The sequence below is a fragment of the Recurvomyces mirabilis genome (genome assembly GCF_035927965.1).
Source record: "Recurvomyces mirabilis strain CCFEE 5264 chromosome Unknown scaffold_5, whole genome shotgun sequence".
NCBI lineage: Eukaryota > Fungi > Ascomycota > Dothideomycetes > Mycosphaerellales > Teratosphaeriaceae > Recurvomyces > Recurvomyces mirabilis.
The window spans coordinates 178229-195106 of NW_027041939.1; the positions used below are offsets into that span (position 1 = coordinate 178229).

The 16878-nt window shown below is 52.4% G+C and overlaps 7 protein-coding genes across 7 annotated transcripts; 4 read left to right on the top strand and 3 right to left on the bottom strand.

Annotated features, from left to right (window-relative positions):
* Positions 1-80: 80 nt before the first annotated feature.
* On the top strand, positions 81-1816 carry LTS14_002386 (uncharacterized protein; the record flags this gene model as incomplete). The annotated part of the gene is made up of 5 exons (XM_064835092.1): positions 81-277; positions 338-559; positions 610-1031; positions 1084-1702; positions 1759-1816. The coding sequence occupies 5 exons, from the start codon at positions 81-83 to the stop codon at positions 1814-1816; spliced, it is 1518 nt and encodes a 505-aa protein (XP_064697027.1).
* A 189-nt stretch (positions 1817-2005) lies between these two features.
* Positions 2006-3111, bottom strand: LTS14_002387 (uncharacterized protein; the record flags this gene model as incomplete). The annotated part of the gene is made up of 2 exons (XM_064835093.1): positions 2006-2531; positions 2588-3111. The coding sequence occupies 2 exons, from the start codon at positions 3109-3111 to the stop codon at positions 2006-2008; spliced, it is 1050 nt and encodes a 349-aa protein (XP_064697028.1).
* Positions 3112-4044: 933 nt separating this feature from the next.
* On the top strand, positions 4045-5161 carry HEM2_1 (Aminolevulinate dehydratase; the record flags this gene model as incomplete). The annotated part of the gene is made up of 2 exons (XM_064835094.1): positions 4045-4203; positions 4256-5161. 2 exons carry the CDS (start codon positions 4045-4047, stop codon positions 5159-5161), a joined length of 1065 nt encoding a protein of 354 aa, XP_064697029.1.
* Positions 5162-5649: 488 nt separating this feature from the next.
* CSH1_1 (CSG1/SUR1-like protein) lies at positions 5650-6924 on the top strand (the record flags this gene model as incomplete). The annotated part of the gene is made up of 3 exons (XM_064835095.1): positions 5650-5888; positions 5958-6392; positions 6447-6924. 3 exons carry the CDS (start codon positions 5650-5652, stop codon positions 6922-6924), a joined length of 1152 nt encoding a protein of 383 aa, XP_064697030.1.
* Positions 6925-8405: 1481 nt separating this feature from the next.
* Positions 8406-10467, top strand: LTS14_002390 (uncharacterized protein; the record flags this gene model as incomplete). Its single annotated transcript, XM_064835096.1, is given in 3 exon segments — positions 8406-8475; positions 8601-8968; positions 8980-10467. 3 exon segments carry the CDS (start codon positions 8406-8408, stop codon positions 10465-10467), a joined length of 1926 nt encoding a protein of 641 aa, XP_064697031.1.
* Positions 10468-10795: 328 nt separating this feature from the next.
* Positions 10796-12034, bottom strand: LTS14_002391 (uncharacterized protein; the record flags this gene model as incomplete). The annotated part of the gene is made up of 3 exons (XM_064835097.1): positions 10796-11555; positions 11625-11923; positions 11972-12034. 3 exons carry the CDS (start codon positions 12032-12034, stop codon positions 10796-10798), a joined length of 1122 nt encoding a protein of 373 aa, XP_064697032.1.
* A 139-nt stretch (positions 12035-12173) lies between these two features.
* LTS14_002392 (uncharacterized protein) lies at positions 12174-15513 on the bottom strand (the record flags this gene model as incomplete). The annotated part of the gene is made up of 3 exons (XM_064835098.1): positions 12174-14182; positions 14305-15259; positions 15313-15513. The coding sequence occupies 3 exons, from the start codon at positions 15511-15513 to the stop codon at positions 12174-12176; spliced, it is 3165 nt and encodes a 1054-aa protein (XP_064697033.1).
* Between the last annotated feature and the right edge of the window lie 1365 nt (positions 15514-16878).

Sequence of the window (16878 nt, forward strand, 5' to 3'; positions counted from 1 at the left end):
ATGTGCCTTGCTCAAAGGCTGTCAGGGTTCGATATACTACACTGCTACCGGCGACGACGACGATAACAAGGACGACGAAGATGCTCACTTTACTCTCGGCCACGCTGCTCTGTGCGTTTGCTTTCTACTTCACTACCCGGCAAAGCGGTGTGAAAGGTCTGCCAGAAGTACAGGGTTGGCCTTTCGTGGGGAATCTGCTGCAATTGCGACGTGCACGATCGTTCTCCAACAAACTGCAGAGCTGGTCGCGGAAGTATGGTCCAAATCTTTTGGTGAAGTGAGTTTTTATCGAACAGGAGAGGTGGATCTACTGCTGGTGCTGATCGATATATCATAGACTTGGACGTAGGCCCGTAGTGGTGTGCAACACTTTCGACGGCATCTGCGACTTTTGGATCAAGAATCAAACGAGCCTCATCTCGCGGCCCGAGTTGCACACTTTCCATAAAGTGGTGTGCAGTTCCGAAGCCTTCACCATTGGCACCTCGCCGTGGGATCAGTCGTGCAAAGCCCGTCGTAAGGCTGCAGCCACGGCACTGAATACCAACGCCGTGCGAAGGTGAGTGGCGAGCAAATTCAGAGTTCGTACAGCGGACTGATTGTCGACAGCTATGTTCCCGCTATCTCCCGAGAAATCAACGATGCACTCCGCGAGATCTTGACCGACTCACGTCGCGGCGTCAATGCGATGGCGCCCAAGATGTACATGAAGAAGTTCGTGTTGAATGTGTCGCTAACGTGCAGCTTCGGAACACGCATCTCCACCGTGCGTGATGAGTTGCTGAAGGAAATAGTCGACGTTGAGGAAGCCTTGACGAGGTACCGCTCGCACACCAACAATCTCCAGGACTACCTCCCATTCCTCCGCTGGCTGCCTTCAGCTAGCAGTGATGCCAAGGCCTACAGCGAGAGGCGCGATGCTTACATGAATCGACTCATCGGTCAGATCAAGTCAGACATCAAGGAAGGGACTGATGCGCCTTGCTCTGTTGGTCAGGTTATGAAGGACCCTGCTTTCTCGTTCAATGATGGTAAGTCTTTGAACCCTTGTCCTAGATTGTCCAGGCCCTAATCGAATCGCAGTGGAGATGATGTCGCTGAGCATCACCTTGCTCTCCGCCGGCCTAGATACCATCCCGGCCAACCTCGTCCAAGCAATCGCAGTCCTCTGCTCAAAGCAAGGCAGAATGATCCAACAAGATCTCCACAGCGAGATCATGGCACACTACCCTACCCTGGAACAAGCCTGGCACGGTGTAGTCTCGGAGGAGATAGTCCCAGGCCTCGCTAGTTTCGTCCAAGAAGTCCTGCGTTTCTTCAGCGTGGTTCCTATGGGGTTCCCGAGGACCAACGTCGAGCCTGTGCAACTCGGAGACATCCGCATCCCACAGAACACATGGTTCTACATGAATTCCAGGTCTGGCAACTTCGACCCAGCTGCTTACTCTCAGCCTGAAGAATTCCAGTATCGACGTTTCGCCGAGAACAAGGTGCCGCAGACTGGTCCCCCCATGAGACATTTCGGGTATGGTGCAGGCACTCGTGCATGTGTTGGCTTCCATTTGGCGAATCGTCTTATGTACGGGTTCATGGGTCGACTGATTTTGGGCTGGGAGATGCAGGCGCAGAGTGAGGTTGATATTGATCCTGAGACCTACAACACTTGCCCTAGTTCGCTTGTTGCCGAGCCCAAGGACTTTTTGTGAGTTTCTCCCTGTCGAGTTTGGGGGCCACAAGAGCTTTGCTGACCTTTCGCAGGTGCTCTTTCCGATTGAGGCAGGAGGCGGCAGATGAGGTACAAACGCTGGTTCAGTGAAGCTAGCCGGTTGCTCGGCCTACATTTGAAGGTGCCAGGGTTCCTACGAGAGACAAACGATGGCGAAAGACGATGTGTGAGATGTCGGAAAGGTCCCTCGGGTGCAGCGCAGACCACGGAAGCTGGTCGGATTATAGGTGGAACAGTGGGTAGCTGTCTGTAACTGCATAGCATCGTTCACTCATGCCTCTATGCTCCATGTAGCAGCTTCTCGGCTCCTTGAGCAATCAAAAGTCTCGCGACAGTCTCACCAAGGCGCTCGGCGTCCTCATCGCTTTCCACAGATTGAGACTCCTCCACGTTCACACTTGACGAGCCTTGGGTGTTCAGTACGGTCGCATCCAGTCGTAGGCGCAGCACTGGCCCCTGTTCACTTCCCAGATCTGATGCTCCATCAGGAGTAGCCTCAGGCCTACACCAGACGCCAATAGGCGACGAACATCCACCACGGAGGCTTCGAAGCATTGCCCGTTCCGCCAACCCGCACCACCTGGACTCCCTGTGATCAACTGCCATCACAAGCTTGGCAACGTCAGGCTCGTGTGTGCTGATTTCGATGCCTAATGCTCCTTGACCGACGGCGTATGGAAAGTCTGCTGGATGTAATCGTTCCGTGATACGGTGTTGCAAGTGCATCCGATTCAATCCAGCTGTCGCGAGAATGATACAAGTGAATGGAGACTCCAAATGGTCGAGCTTAGCAAGGCGGGTGTCTCTGTGTACAGCTACTTAGCCCGGGAACTTGATCAGCTCATCGCGTGAAGAACTTACATGTTTCCTCGACATTCCTGGACGACAAGATGCGGCCAACTGCGACCGATCAAGGCCTTTCTCCGACAAGAGCTCGTCCCCACGACGGAGCCTGCTGGAAGATCGCATAGACGAGTATACGACGCTCTGGGCGACATGACAACAGCATCGGACGGATCCTCGCGCTCGGTGATTGCTGAAAGGGCGCAGTTTAGAGGTAGTGTCGTAGGCATATCCTTCAGGCAGTGGATAAGAAAGTCATACTTGCCATCGACCAGGTCCGCCTCCAGGGATGTCGTCCATAAGCTCTTGCCTACATTGGCCAGTCCTGTTTGTGCTGCTAAGGCCTTGAAAGGCGTTCGCTTGTCGGCATCTCCTGTTACACCACCTGTCAAGACTTGGTAGTCAGGCCTGGGACCATAGACGCTATGCAGTTTCGTAATGACATCCCTTGTCTGCACTAGTGCCAGCTTGGAGTTCCGCGAGCCAATGGTCACAACATCTGCCCGCTCTCGAGCATCGTGTATAGGGTCAGTCACAGCCATGGCGAGAATGTTGGGTAGATTCCAGGTGTAGGAGAATTTTCAACTGGTCGATCGAACTGTCCAACTAGCCACTGTGGCGAACAAGGAACGCGTGGTGTGATCAGAATGAGAATGGAGACTGTAGCGGCTGAAGTAAGCTGCGAGTTCTCTAGTCCACGTATCGCATTGGTATCGTTCAGCCTCGGTACAAGGAGACGGAACAGTCTAATGGAAGGATGTACGAAAAATTACACGACAAAAGTCTAGGTTCTGGATATTTCGGAGCATCTCAATTCGAGAGGTCGAAACGAAGAGCATACTGATGTAATATGGGAATGGATCATTCCGTATATGCCAGAACGTAGGCGGAGATATAGTCATTGCTACAGAGTCTAATCAGGTTCCCCAAACCACCGAGGCCTGCACATTCCAGTCAATCATGATTGTCTGGATCTGTATTGTGATGATAATCATCATCGCTGAGTTTCGTTTTAAAGCTTGCTATCACGCCAACGACGGAGACATTAATGCTGCTGCACATTGGAGATTGCTACCTCCGTTCCTCCGCGTGAACTCGATCTTCCTACCTGTGTCTCACGACCAGGTGGCAAAAGGAAATGGATTCGAGCCACAGATGTTGGTATTCCGAGATGTTCACCCTGCAGTGGAATGGTAGAGACAGTCATGGCCGGCATCTAGTCAACATCATGCTAGAGCCGCGATTGATGTTTAGCTGACTGTGGGACAGTGTGTCTTACTCCACTCCTGTAGTAAGGCTGCTCCATCTTCACAGTCGCGGAATCATGCCAAGGCTATGTCAAGCTGAGTACCTTATTGACTATTGCTACCAGGATGCCGAATTATTTATAGAGTCTACTGGTAGCTGCATACACTGGTCTCGACACCACTGGCCTGCAAAGGAATTCCATTCTCGTTCTACCACCACCATTCATCATGCCTGGACTCATCGACTCTGAATATATGGAGATGGGAGCGGCGACTGCGGCAGCTTTGAACAAGCAGACCGTGACCACGAAAGCACCAAATCGTCTGCATAGCGGGTACGCGCATGCCCTGACGAGGTCATGGCAGTCGGAGTCGAGGCTACACAAAGTATGTCTCATCAAATTGAGTGGCACGAGTAGTAGCATACTGATCGATTTAGGACCAATTTGTCTACCCGCTCTTCATCTCGGACAATGCGGACGACTTCATTTCCATTCCATCGATGCCGGATCAGCACCGAATCGGTGTCGACCGCCTGGACGACTTCGTTGCACCGCTTGTCGCCAAAGGCCTAAGCAGCATCATCCTCTTCGGTGTCATCAACGACAACGCAGACAAGGATGCGGAAGGCATGTATGCCGACTGCGCTGGATCTCCGGTCATCGAGGCCGCACGCCTGATCCGAGCCAGCTTCCCTTCCGTCTACGTGATTGCAGACGTCTGTCTTTGCGAGTACACCGATCACGGACACTGTGGCATCCTCAACGCGGACAACAGCCTCAACAACGAGGTTTCCATTCGCAGACTGACGGAAGTGGCTGTCCGCTACGCGAAAGCTGGAGCGCACTGTGTCGCACCATCTGACATGAACGATTGTCGCGTTGCTGCCATAAAAGATGGGCTTGCCAAGGCCGGCTTTGGTCATCAGGTCGCTGTCATGGCGTACTCGGCCAAATTCCACAGCGTGCTGTATGGGCCTTTCCGCGATGCAGCTGTTTCACCGCCTGCCTTTGGAGACCGCCGCTGCTACCAGCTCCCCTGCGGCGCTCGAGGCTTGGCACGAAAGGCTGTGGTGCGAGATCTCAGCGAAGGCGCTGATTTTGTGCTTGTCAAGCCTGCTGGAAGCTATCTCGATATCATTCGGGATACCAAGGAGATTGATCCGAACGCTGTCGTCGTTGCTTACCAGGTTAGCGGCGAGTATGCAGGCATTTACGCCGCTGCGAACGCTGGTGTGGCTGACTTGCGTGCCTTGGCTTTTGAGAGTTGCGAAGCAATGGTTCGTGCCGGAGCGACGGTCATCATTAGCTACTTCTCTCCCCACTTCCTCGACTGGTTGAATTAAGAGTATCGAGATTGGACATAGACAAACACCAGATGGAACTCAAATACGTGTCGATCAATCTATCTGCACCCAAGCTTGAGACACGAGACTTGATGGCTCCGAAGGAGCGCTAGTAGTTTGTTAGTCATGACCATCAGTCTGGGCTCCCAATGCTCTACTCCGCTTTGCGTCTTCATCCCGTCGTAAAACACTTCACACCATATGATTGCAGGTTTTAAATAATAAGGCTTGTCTCCTATGACCCATCGCTGGCACTCTTGATCACGTTGGAAGGCAATACGGCCCTCGAGACGGCGTATCCCCATCACTCCCACGGCCGAGTCAACCTGACACTTTCTGACTGTTGGGCTTACTCCAAATTTGCCCACGGATGCCCGATACTGCCTACACACAAAATCATCGAGACTATTTGTGACCGCTCGCATGTTTCTCAACTTGACTTGGTCTGCTGCGTTGCACATCTCGTGACCCCGACTCTGTCCAACATCATGCCTCTCATTACAGATGATCGGATTCACAATGGGGTCGTTCCCTTCAGTGGCGCCATCATCGATGCAACAGAACGGGATGATACTGGCGCCAGAGATACTGCTCCGCTCAAGCTCGCCACCAAACCTATAGCGTACAAGCGGCTTGGACGATCCGGTCTGAAAGTGTCCCAAGTCATTCTTGGGTGCATGGGGTTTGGGTCGCCAGCATGGCAGGGTTGGGTTATACCCGAAGAAAAGTATTACCATCCCACGCCCTCAGATGAACTCATTTGAGTAATCATCGCTAATTAACAATCCCACCATAGAGCGTTGCCACTTCTAAAATATGCCTACGACTGCGGTATCAACACCTGGGACACGGCCGATATCTATTCCAATGGCCTCTCTGAACAAATCGTTGGCAAAGCTATCCAGCAGTACCAAATTCCCCGTTCGAGCGTTGTCATCATGAGCAAATGCTTCTTCAGCCCTGATACTTCAGGCGCTCAAGCTCGGATCGCCACCCGGACGAGAAACGAAGGATTGCTGGTGAACACCGTCGGCTTATCTCGAAAACATATCCTAGACGCGGTTGAGGCGAGCGTCAAGCGCCTGGGTACGTATATCGATGTGCTACAAATCCATCGTCTGGATCGTGATGTCGAGCCGACCGAGGTCATGCGTGCTCTGAATGATGTGGTTGAGAGGGGATGGGTGAGGTATCTAGGTGCAAGTTCGATGGCTTGCTGGGAGTTTCAGCGGTAGGACCATCACGTACATTGGTGTACGGAAACTGAAGCTGATGCAGCGTCCAGATTACGGTGGACAGCAAAGACGAACGGCTGGCACGAATTTATCAGTATGCAAAATTACCACCACCTCCTCTATCGTGAAGAGGAACGAGAGATGATACCTTACTGCAATGCCACTGGTGTCGGTCTCATCCCATGGTCTCCGCTGGCTAGAGGCGTGTTGTGTCGTCCTTGGGGTCAAGGATCACATCGAGAGAATAATGATGGATATCTTGGAAAGCTGATTCGAGGCAAGGCATGCGAGGCAGACAAGATCATTGTCGGTCGTGTTCAGGAGTTGGCGGAAAGGCATGGCGTCTCGATGGCTTGTATCGCTACTGCTTGGTCCATCTCGAACGGATGCTGTCCTGTTATCGGGCTGTCGTCGAGGGAGAGGATCGAGGACGCGGTGCGGAATGCTCATTTCAAGTTGACTGATGGAGAGTGCGAGTACTTGGAGAGTGCATATGTGGCCAGGCCTATCGAGGAGGAGAACCTTTGATCTGTGTGTATCATATGGAACAGCTGTAAAGGTCCGACAGCGTGAACGCAATTTTCGAGGACGGACATTGGATCGTCTGGCGTGCGAAGGAAGGAGCACATATACATAGTAAGACAGCGAGACATTCAACGAACGTCTACCAAAGCGGTAATATGCATTTTGTGCGTTCGAGGCTCATTTGATACTCGTTTCGTGCTTTGCTGCGCCGATGCACAGTGGGCTGGTGATCGTGTCGTCAGAAGATGCTCAATCTTTCCATCCATTATCAGAGCCAGAAACGCTCTTCCGAGATCAGATGGGACTCCGAAAAGACGAGAGTACCGTAGGACCCAGACTCCCACGCCGTCCGATGGCCACCTATACACCATCGTCTTGTTCTGTGCCATCGTCGGACCTTGCATCCCCAAAGGAGTCCCAATAACCTGCCTCTCACCAGTGTATCACTTCGCCCAAACGCGTCGCAAGCGCCCGACAGTCTCATGTTCCTCATGTGCACCTGCTATATCGTCGACTGCGCTGTCATACCGGATGTTCAGGGAGAGCATTAGGAGAGTAGCTGCTGGTATCAGGACGCCGCCGTGCGAAGGTCAACCGTATATCAAACATACTCGCGCGCTGAGCTTGGCGCGCTTCTTGTTTTTCAACTCGGTGCCAGGCGGATAGGGTATTTCTTCTGCTCTACTGTCGGTCTCACGCTTGTCATGTCGAGTCTCCTATAACTCGCCCGTGGCTTCTGCTATCCTGCTGATCATCACATCTTTGGAGAGGAACATGGCTAGAAGAGATGATGCTTGTGACTGACTACAGGAGCTGGTGACGCTTTATTACTTAGCTTCACTTGCATATATGTTTGCGCTACTTGCGTGCAAGTGGCTGCTTGCAAGGCGTTATGGCGGAAGGTGTAGCAGTTTGGCAACCTGCGCAGTATACGGAGGCCCGTATGATCCGCCTCGCTCGTAAACAGATACTGAGATGGTCATAGTGTCATTCGTTGACGATGTTCATGTTTCTACAAAATGTTCGGTGCGCCGACAAGCTCACCAGCGCAAGCCCTCGGAGTCTTGGCAACCAATCTTGCACGGATGATGGACCCTTCGGACCTTTACACCTACAGTGCTACCATGCCGGCGAGCTGTGGCTCTTCCACTTCAGGATCGTCACTGATCGAGAACTATACTGTATAATGATGAGCTTCTCGATTCTACGGGGGGCTACTCACCTTCGCTGGCCATGGCGCGCACCAGACTCTGACAGCGAAGCTGACACCACTCGACAAACCTCCAGATAACGGTACAGTACAAAGGACTCGACCTGCGGCGAGCGAAAATGGCTTGACATTGAAAGTCATCGCGCTTGCGCATCCAGAACGGGCTTTGCCAACTCGATCGATCTTGTCATTCTCCACACTACTCTACAGTATTTGTATGCGGGAAAGCCCAATCTATAGCCATTTCATTTGATCAATCTCGCGACGCCGCAATATGCCGCACAAGATTGAGCCTGCCAGGGTCGGTGCCTGGGACGCTGAATTCCTGTCGAAAGACGGCGACGGTATGCTCAGCAAACAGCACCAAAGTCGATATGGTTCCATTGCTGACGCCAGGTAAACTTAGTGGCACTCCGTACCAAGTGGTCGTGGAGGCAGAATAGTAGTAAACATGGTGACAACATACTAGATTGCATTGTCGACTCTGTCCAGGCTACATCCATTGCCGCCAGTCTGAGACCAGGGGCGGGTATTCATCGCTTCGACTCCATCAAAGTCTTTTCGGAAGGAGGCAGGACGATGTCAACGTGCAAAGTTCCTACTACACCCTCAGTCGACGCGGCTCTTTCATTGTTGTGGAGCACAGCACTGTCAAAACCCGGCAAAAGTGTTACGAAGTTCTTGCTTCCTCCAGGCGATGGCTACATTGTCAGGAGTGACCTCATGGACTTTTCTCTGAAGCTATGTCCGGCGTTCACTACAGTCCAAGGCTTCGTCCAGCCTGCACAACAAATCACGGGAGCTCGACTCGCAGAGGGAGAAAAGAGACCGCGGAAAGTCTGTTGGAGCTACTTCGATCAAGTGTTGGAGTAGCCACTGTGGCAGACGACGCGGATCCTCAGGCTGCGCAGAACGAGTTCCAGGCCCGTCTGTCCTGGCCATGGACTATTCTCACTCCCATCAAACACACCCGCATAGCTCTCATTGAAGAGTCGCGCAGGGAGGTCTTCTGTAAAGAGTTCTATACTGCAGCCCGAGCAATGGCGATCTCAGTGGTCATACTGGACGAACCAGGGCATTGGGCTGAAGACGACAATGGATCTGGTGCAAAGTATCGTGAGCATTTCGTGCCATTCGTCAGAGGTGGTTGCCCAGTCGACGAGCTACCTGGCCGCATCGTGGACACCATCCGTGGCCTGCCGTACAAGATTGACGGTGTTATGGCATTGTATGACATGCTTATGCCTGCAGTTGCTCAGGCCGCGGAAACGCTCGGCCTACCGACACTAGGAAGTGCGGCATACCTTGCCAGTACCGACAAGTACGAGACGCGAAAGCTGGCTCCAGTATCTACTGTCATGAAAGTGGAAAGCCTCGACGATCTGGAGTCACAGCTGAAGACTCTGTCGCAACCTCTACAGTATCCGCTCATCGTGAAGCCGACTCGAAGCCATGCAGCAAGAGGGGTGGAGCGTGTCAACAAGGAAGAAGATCTCCGTGAGGCGCTGCGAAACTCGTTCGCATGTCAGTCCCAGGAGCACGACAGGGTGGGCGTCAGCTTCGACACATCGTCAGTTATTGTGGAGACATATTGCGATGGGCCAGAGGTAGATGTCAACATGATGCTCTGGAATGGCGAAGTACTACATGCAGAAGTCGTCGACAATTTCCAAAAGCATGGCGAGGCTGTGACGCAGAGCTTCGGCAGCTTTGGCTCGTCTAGCCCCTCGGCTTTGCCAGAGGATGAGGTCGAGATGCTCAAGCGCGACATGGCGGATATCGTGCGGAGGCTGGGTCTTCACAGCGGAGTGATCCATGCTGAAGCAAGAGTCCACAACTCAGCGTACAAGATCTCCGAGGACAAGATCGGCGTTCGACCACGAAAAGAGCCAAAAGTCGGACCTAGCGGGACGTTCTTACTCGAAGTCAATCCGCGCTTCGCAGGCTGGTTCGAAGCCGTGCTGTCCAGCTACGTCTTCGGCATCGACTACTTCGCCGGCTACCTCATGCAATGCATTGGCGACGAGGCACGTTTCAGAGCTCTTGCACATGGATTTGGCAATGCTCCTACCTATCACTACACCTGGCTGCCACAAAAGATCGAGACGGATGGCAGTGGTATCATGCCAAACGAACTCGGCCTGGAGGCTTTGGGCATCGCTGATACATATGCGACACATCGGTACTTCTGGAAGCCTGGTGATGTTGTACCTCCGAGGAACAAGAGACCTGCTCCGGGCGCAGGCTTTATGATGTTGAGGTCGGATGTCAGCGCTCAAGATGCTTGGCGAACTTGGGCGAAGGCTCGACAGGGCCTTGAGATCCATCTTGAGTAATAGTTATTCATGGTCTGAAACCCGTGTTGTGCTTCTGCTTCCATGACCACAATACTACTCCTCGCAACTCCGCTACCGAATATGAGTTTTGATCCACGCAATTCACTTGAGCCGCCGACGCAAGTAGTGGCAGTGCCTATCGCTACGATGGTAGCAGGGGCAGTATCGGTAGCTACGATTAGTGTCCGAGGTCATCATCTACATGTATACTACCAACAGAAAGATATCTTGCAAGCAGCTATTGATCTTACATCAGATTCAGAGGCAGACAAATCTATATGTCTGGATCTTGTTGCACTGCCGCGTCTGTCAAGATACAAAGAGCCGCTCATTCTCCTTTCGCCGCCTTCCATAACTTACCAAACTTCGAGCCCTCCAACGCCACCAGTGTTGTAGGGTTGCCAGTCTCAACGACTTCGCCCTTATCCATAACAACAACCTTATCAAAGTCCATGATCATCTCCAGTCTATGAGAGACAGCAACGATGGTCCAGCTCTTGAACTCCTCCCGAATGATCCGCTGCATGAGTCGCTCTGTCTCCCGGTCGACGGAAGATGTGGCCTCGTCCAGCAGCAGTACGCCGCCCGGCGCAGGACTTCCAGAAGCAGCTAGGCGGATCGCCCGAGATTGTCGTCGGAGGACAGCCTGTGCAAGAGCGAAAAGCTGCTGTTGGCCGTGAGAAAAGCTGGTGGATGTGACTGAGGCGTCTAGGCCGCCGCTACTCTCCACTACTGTCCACAAATTGACAAGCTCCAGCACTCGCCGACAGTCACCATCTGAGGCGCCCATATCCAGAGGGTCCAGATTCTGCCTGTACGATGAGCCATCTGGGAGTAGAACCGCTTCTTGTGGTAAGGCGACGAATCTACGCCGAAGGATGGCTCGATTAACGTCGTGAAGCGATACGCCATCGACCATAATCTCCGAAGGTGTCCCTGGTACAGGATCGAGGAGCTTGAGTAGGAGAGCTATGGTGCTTGACTTTCCACTGCCTGTTCGTCCACAGATCGCCACCTTCTCGCCTGGCAAAATCTCTAGGTCAATATTGCGGAGTGCCAGGTTCGGCTTCTCGTCAGGCGCTTCGGCACTAGCATCTGAGTTAGCGATCACGTAAACAGTGTGTTATGCAGAGCACGAGGTAGGCGATCGCACTTACTCGTATGCCGCAGATACATTTCGTAGCTCGATCCGACCGGTCGATGGCCAATCTTCCCGGGGGACGACGGTCTCCGACGGTTTGCCCTCCGGTTTTACCGTCTCGTTGAAGTCACGAATCCTCTTGACGGCGCTAATGGATGTCTCGAGCCTGGTCCATTGCTGCACAGTGATATTGAGGTTATCACCAAGAGTGATTACCGTGACCAAGGATGCTCCCGTGATGCCTACATTGGCTCTCAGCTCTAGTGCTAGGCTGACGAGCATTACAGCCATTCCTGCAACGACAAGGTTGAGTACCTGCAAATTGAGTAAGTGACTGTGAACTCGTGCAAGGCAATCACATACCAGTGTGAGCCACTCCTGCACCATGTAGAGAAAATAAGCAGGGCGTTGAGATTCGTCCAACATGATCGTCTGCTTCATGCGATCATCTGCGGTGAAGCCGAAGGCTCTCAATGACACAATACCTCTAGTAGTGTCTAGGAAGTGTGTGCTGCAATTATCACGTCAGTAGTGGCCACGAAATGTAGCTCGTGTGTCGTGCTTACTATAGAGGACTCTTAGATTCGAGACTAAGCATTCTCAGTCGACGGGATGTTCGGAGGTACACTTTCTGTATGAGCCATAGCACGAGTACGAGCAGAGGATAGCCCACAGCAATGTACGGCGTTGCCGCGACAATGACTGCCGCTTGTCCGATGGCTAAGCTGGCATTCATCAAGGTATTGAGCAGCGCATTCGCAAGCTCGGTGTCAAGCAGGTTCATATCTTGTGAGAACAAGTTGGTGAGCAAGCCTTGGTCTGTCTTTGTGAGATAGCTCAAGGGCGCATGTGTAAGCGTAGTCAGAGCGTCCTGATGCAGATTGGCTCCAGCCTTGCGGATGGTGATGACCCATATCAAGTAGCCAAGAAGCAATAATGAGAGCAAACATCCGACCTCGAGCAGGCCATAGATACCAAGATAGTAACCGGTGATGTGCTTTGGATGAGCTGAATAGGTGTCGCCAGTCCAATACTGGAGCCAGACTGTCGGGAAGTTGTACAGGAGTCCATGTAATACCGCGGCGAGCAGCTGGCACAAGACCAGAGTCATACCTATGCTCTTAATGTAATATTTGTAGACGGACCATGTGCTCTCCTTGTTGTGAGCTAGAGGCACAGCAGCCTTGGCTTCAGACCTTTTGATGGTTTCCTGCTCCACCTTGACGACTTGGCTTGCGGGCTCTATTGCCTGCTCTGATGAGGCATAGCTCTTATCATTTTTGAAGTCAATATCCTCAGAAGAAGTCTCGCTGCCGTTGACACGGGGCTCGATTCCAGTGAGATAAGGGGAATTCTTTTGTAGAACCCGGAACTCGCCTTGCTCGACGATACGTCCGGACTCGCCCAAGATGATGAAGTGGTCCGCAAAAGGTAAGTGTCGAGTGGAGTGTGTGCAAAGTATAGCCGTCTTGCGTTGCCTGCGGACAATACCATGCGGACCGAACACACGACGGAAGACTTGCTCTTCAGTATCCGCATCAAGCCCGCTAAAGACATCGTCGAGGACCAGCGTGTCTGTTTGTAGGTACAGAGCTCGAGCCAGTGCAATTCGCTGTTTCTGGCCGCCTGAGAGGACAATTCCGTTACTTCCAACAACGGTATCGTCGCCAAGTGGAAGTATCTCAAAGTCAAATTCCAGCAATGTGGCGTTCACAACCTCAGCATACCTATCTGGGAAGAATGGCGAATGGCTGATTATGTTCTCCCGAACGGTACAATTGGACAGGAACGGAGACTGCTCGCAATAGCCTATCCGAGCGGATGTCAAGTGCATGGCAACCTCGCCACTATGGTAAGGGATCTCACCGAGTAGAGCCTGACAGAGTGTAGACTTGCCGCATGCTACCGGCCCAGCAACGATCGTGAGTCCACGTTTCGGAAGGCTCAAGTTGATGTCATGTAGTACTGGTTGTCCTTCCTGCCATCCAAAAGCTCCATCCTTGATCACGAAGGCGGGAAGAGAATGCCGAGCCATACCCTTCTCATCTTCAGAGTGCTGAGTCTGCGCTGTACGGTCAGATATCATGATCCGGTAGTCTTCCCGTTCGTCAGACTCAAGATAAGCCTGGATGCGGGCCATGCAGATGAAAGCATTGGCAAGTTGCGGTGCACTCCTCAAGGCCATGTAAGAGGAAGTTGCCATAACCATGAGAAATGCTAGAGAAGTGTAGACTCTATTGCTATCAAGATACCGTCCGCTCAGGGCAAACGTGAGGACCGGAGAGATGGTGTATGTCGTGAAGGATATGGTCGTTGCTATGATCGCGAGCGTGCGGACGCGACTACTGCGCTTCAATTCGTGGACTCTTGCTTTTTGGATGGCTTCGAATACCGGGCTAGTCAGGCCTGCGATACGGATGTTCTTCATCTTGGCGATCATAGTTGCAGTAAGGCCGACACGCCGCTGAACCTCTTCCATCCATGCCTTTTGTGCTCTTGCAGTGTATTGCGTAAGGACATAAATGATAGTAAAAGCCGTAAGTGCGACTAGGATGGCAGCCACAAAAGCGGCACCTACTTGGTCGTAGAGGAACCAGCTTGTTAAGGCAACTTCTATGACGCTAGCCCATACCTCTATCGATGCATCAGTCTCGACATACATGGGATCGATATGTGTCAGCAGATTGGAGGCTTACCATGCATTCTAGTGAAGCCGAGGACGATGCGTTCCATGTCGACACTCATTAAAGTCACAGCATCGTTCCCGCCTTCTGAACCATGTCGGGCCTTGGTTGCTTTATCATAGAGTGCCGTGACCAGTATACCTCGAGTCATCTGGAGCAGTCGCCAATGGAAGTACCAGTAGAAAGCGGTCGAGATCGCGAATCCAGCATAAATGAAAACACTTGCACCAATCAGACCATATTTTTGGTTAGCAGTGCCCGGCCCGACAGGATTCGATAGTATCTTCAAAACAGAGTTGAGCAGAAATGGTTGGCACAGATTGAAGCCAGTGAGTGCAGCTCTCGGAAAGACGGGAAGTAGCAGCTGCCACCATAAAGTACGGACGGTTGCTCTGACCAGGCCCAGATATTGCCCTTTGACCTTGGAGAAGTCTGCGTGCTCCTTGAAACGACCGTAGAGATCCTCGGAGGTCATGGTCTGGTCCAGGGCATACAGAGATTGCATGTCCAGTGGCGTTCGGTACCCAATGAAGAAAAGATGGTTTAGCCAGGAATACATCCCGATAGAGTAGATCCCGCTGGTTTCTTCCGGACTGTGCGGCACTGCAGTATCCCATCGTACCCATTTGGTCTTCCTCTGAGCCTCCAGAAGCAATATGATCACCTTCAGTGCCAGAGACAAGGTGAAAACGCCGGCTACCGCAGTCTCGATCCTTGAGTGCGCAGATAGGTAGAGGGTGCGGGTCTGGGCGACGTCCAGGAGCGACGTGATGAAGAGGTACACGCTCAGAAGGATCGACGGCCTCGCTGACCGTTCATGCTCGAGATGCGAAAGTGCGAGCATGCATAGCGCCACAACCAGGTGTAGCACAGCGGATGCAATCGAGACATCTGGGGCCATGGTGGGACCTATCGCGACAAGGACCAGTAGTGATAAATTTGAGCAGGCCAAAAGTGCAATGGTCGCCTGTTGTCATGTCAGCAAGGTAGCAAATGACACAACCATCGCAAATTACACACAAGCTTCAAGCTGCTCAGGGCTACTGCGTGCACAATCTTCTCGAGCCGTGAAATGGACCATATCCGCAGAGCAGCAGCTAATAAGAACAACACCGCCGGGCCAATGGAAAAGATGGATTGTTCGAAGACAATGGTGAAGTCGAAGTCGTCACGGCAGCCGCGCACGCCTGGTTCGAATGAAGCATCATTGAGGCAGGGCATCTTCAACGCCTCTTTCTGCTCCGAGTAGGGTGGACGTTGTAACCGCAACTTGAGAGCATGCAGAAGATCGAGATCGGGTAAAGGTCAAGAACCTAGTGCTACCTACGACAAGATTGGTGTACAGCCTCTGTCACGAAAAGGTGACCCATGTTGGCAAATGTGTCTTCCATGCTCAGAGATCGAGCCGAGTGGAGTCAGGCTCTGACAGCTTCCATGGACTGACTGTACTCGGCGTTCGCATGACTTCGCGCACGGGACAAGAGTGGTAGTATTCCATATATGCACTGAGTATCCTCAAAGTCAGGAGGCTCCTTGTGTCGTCCAGCTGAGGTATAGTAGAGCATGTCATCATGTTGGCTGTTTGCATTCGCGACGTCTTAGAACACCAAAATCACGTGATGTATTGCCTCTCACCAAGGTATGATTGAGAGACACGCTATCCAGAAAACAGTTGATAGACGATAATCAGTGAATCGTGTGGGCTGCTGCAATACGGTGGCGAGCCTCCTGGTCCTGGTGGCTCAATGGCTCGACATCGTCTTGACTCGAGCAAAAGGAGATCTCGGGCTTCCGTGCAGGCGATTAGCAGTCACGACTCATTCCCATTCGACCGCCTCCCTAGTCTCTGCGCAGGACAAGGGTAGATCAAATTCAGTCATGAAGGGAAGCTGCAGTACTCTTCAGCGCCATCAAGTAGAGAATATCACTTTTTACCTCGGCCGATAGCCAATTTCACGACCTTCGATGTGGACGCCCCCACTCTATTTCGGGCGACTGACTTCGTTACGGACTGGTTTTGGGCAGGCCGGCAGGGCAACCTGAAGGCAAAAATCAATCCCCCGAAGCAAAAGTTTGGGTTTGGCAACGGCTTTCACATTTGGTTCTTGCAAACGGTCGAGCCGTTGTGCGGTAGAGTTTCGTACTGGTTCTTGTGAAAGGGAGGGCAGTTGTGCCATTGGTATGGCTCGTCTTCATACTTCTGAACCTGCTAGTACGCGATTCATTTGTTAAGTTGTATCCATTGGGCTGCGGTTTCTTGCTGATCGCGACCTGTCTGGATTCCGATCGAGCTCTGAGGTATATGTTCCCCGGACACCTACGAGGGTATATCGAGTAGTCCTTCAGGTGCTTTTCTTGGGTCTGTCAACTGGATCTTATATGCTATATCTTCTACGATCATCAATCTCCAGCTGTATGATCTACGACCAGCATTGTCATTCAGCCTCAACAACCAGGCGTCCGTGCTACCGGGTCGACATAAACCGGGTTTCTGCCGTCTCGTGCCACCAGACCCGTACGACGGCCTTACCACACCCTCTCTTCGCCGGCTGCGGCCGTTGAGAGCAAGCATTTGCCCGTCGCCTT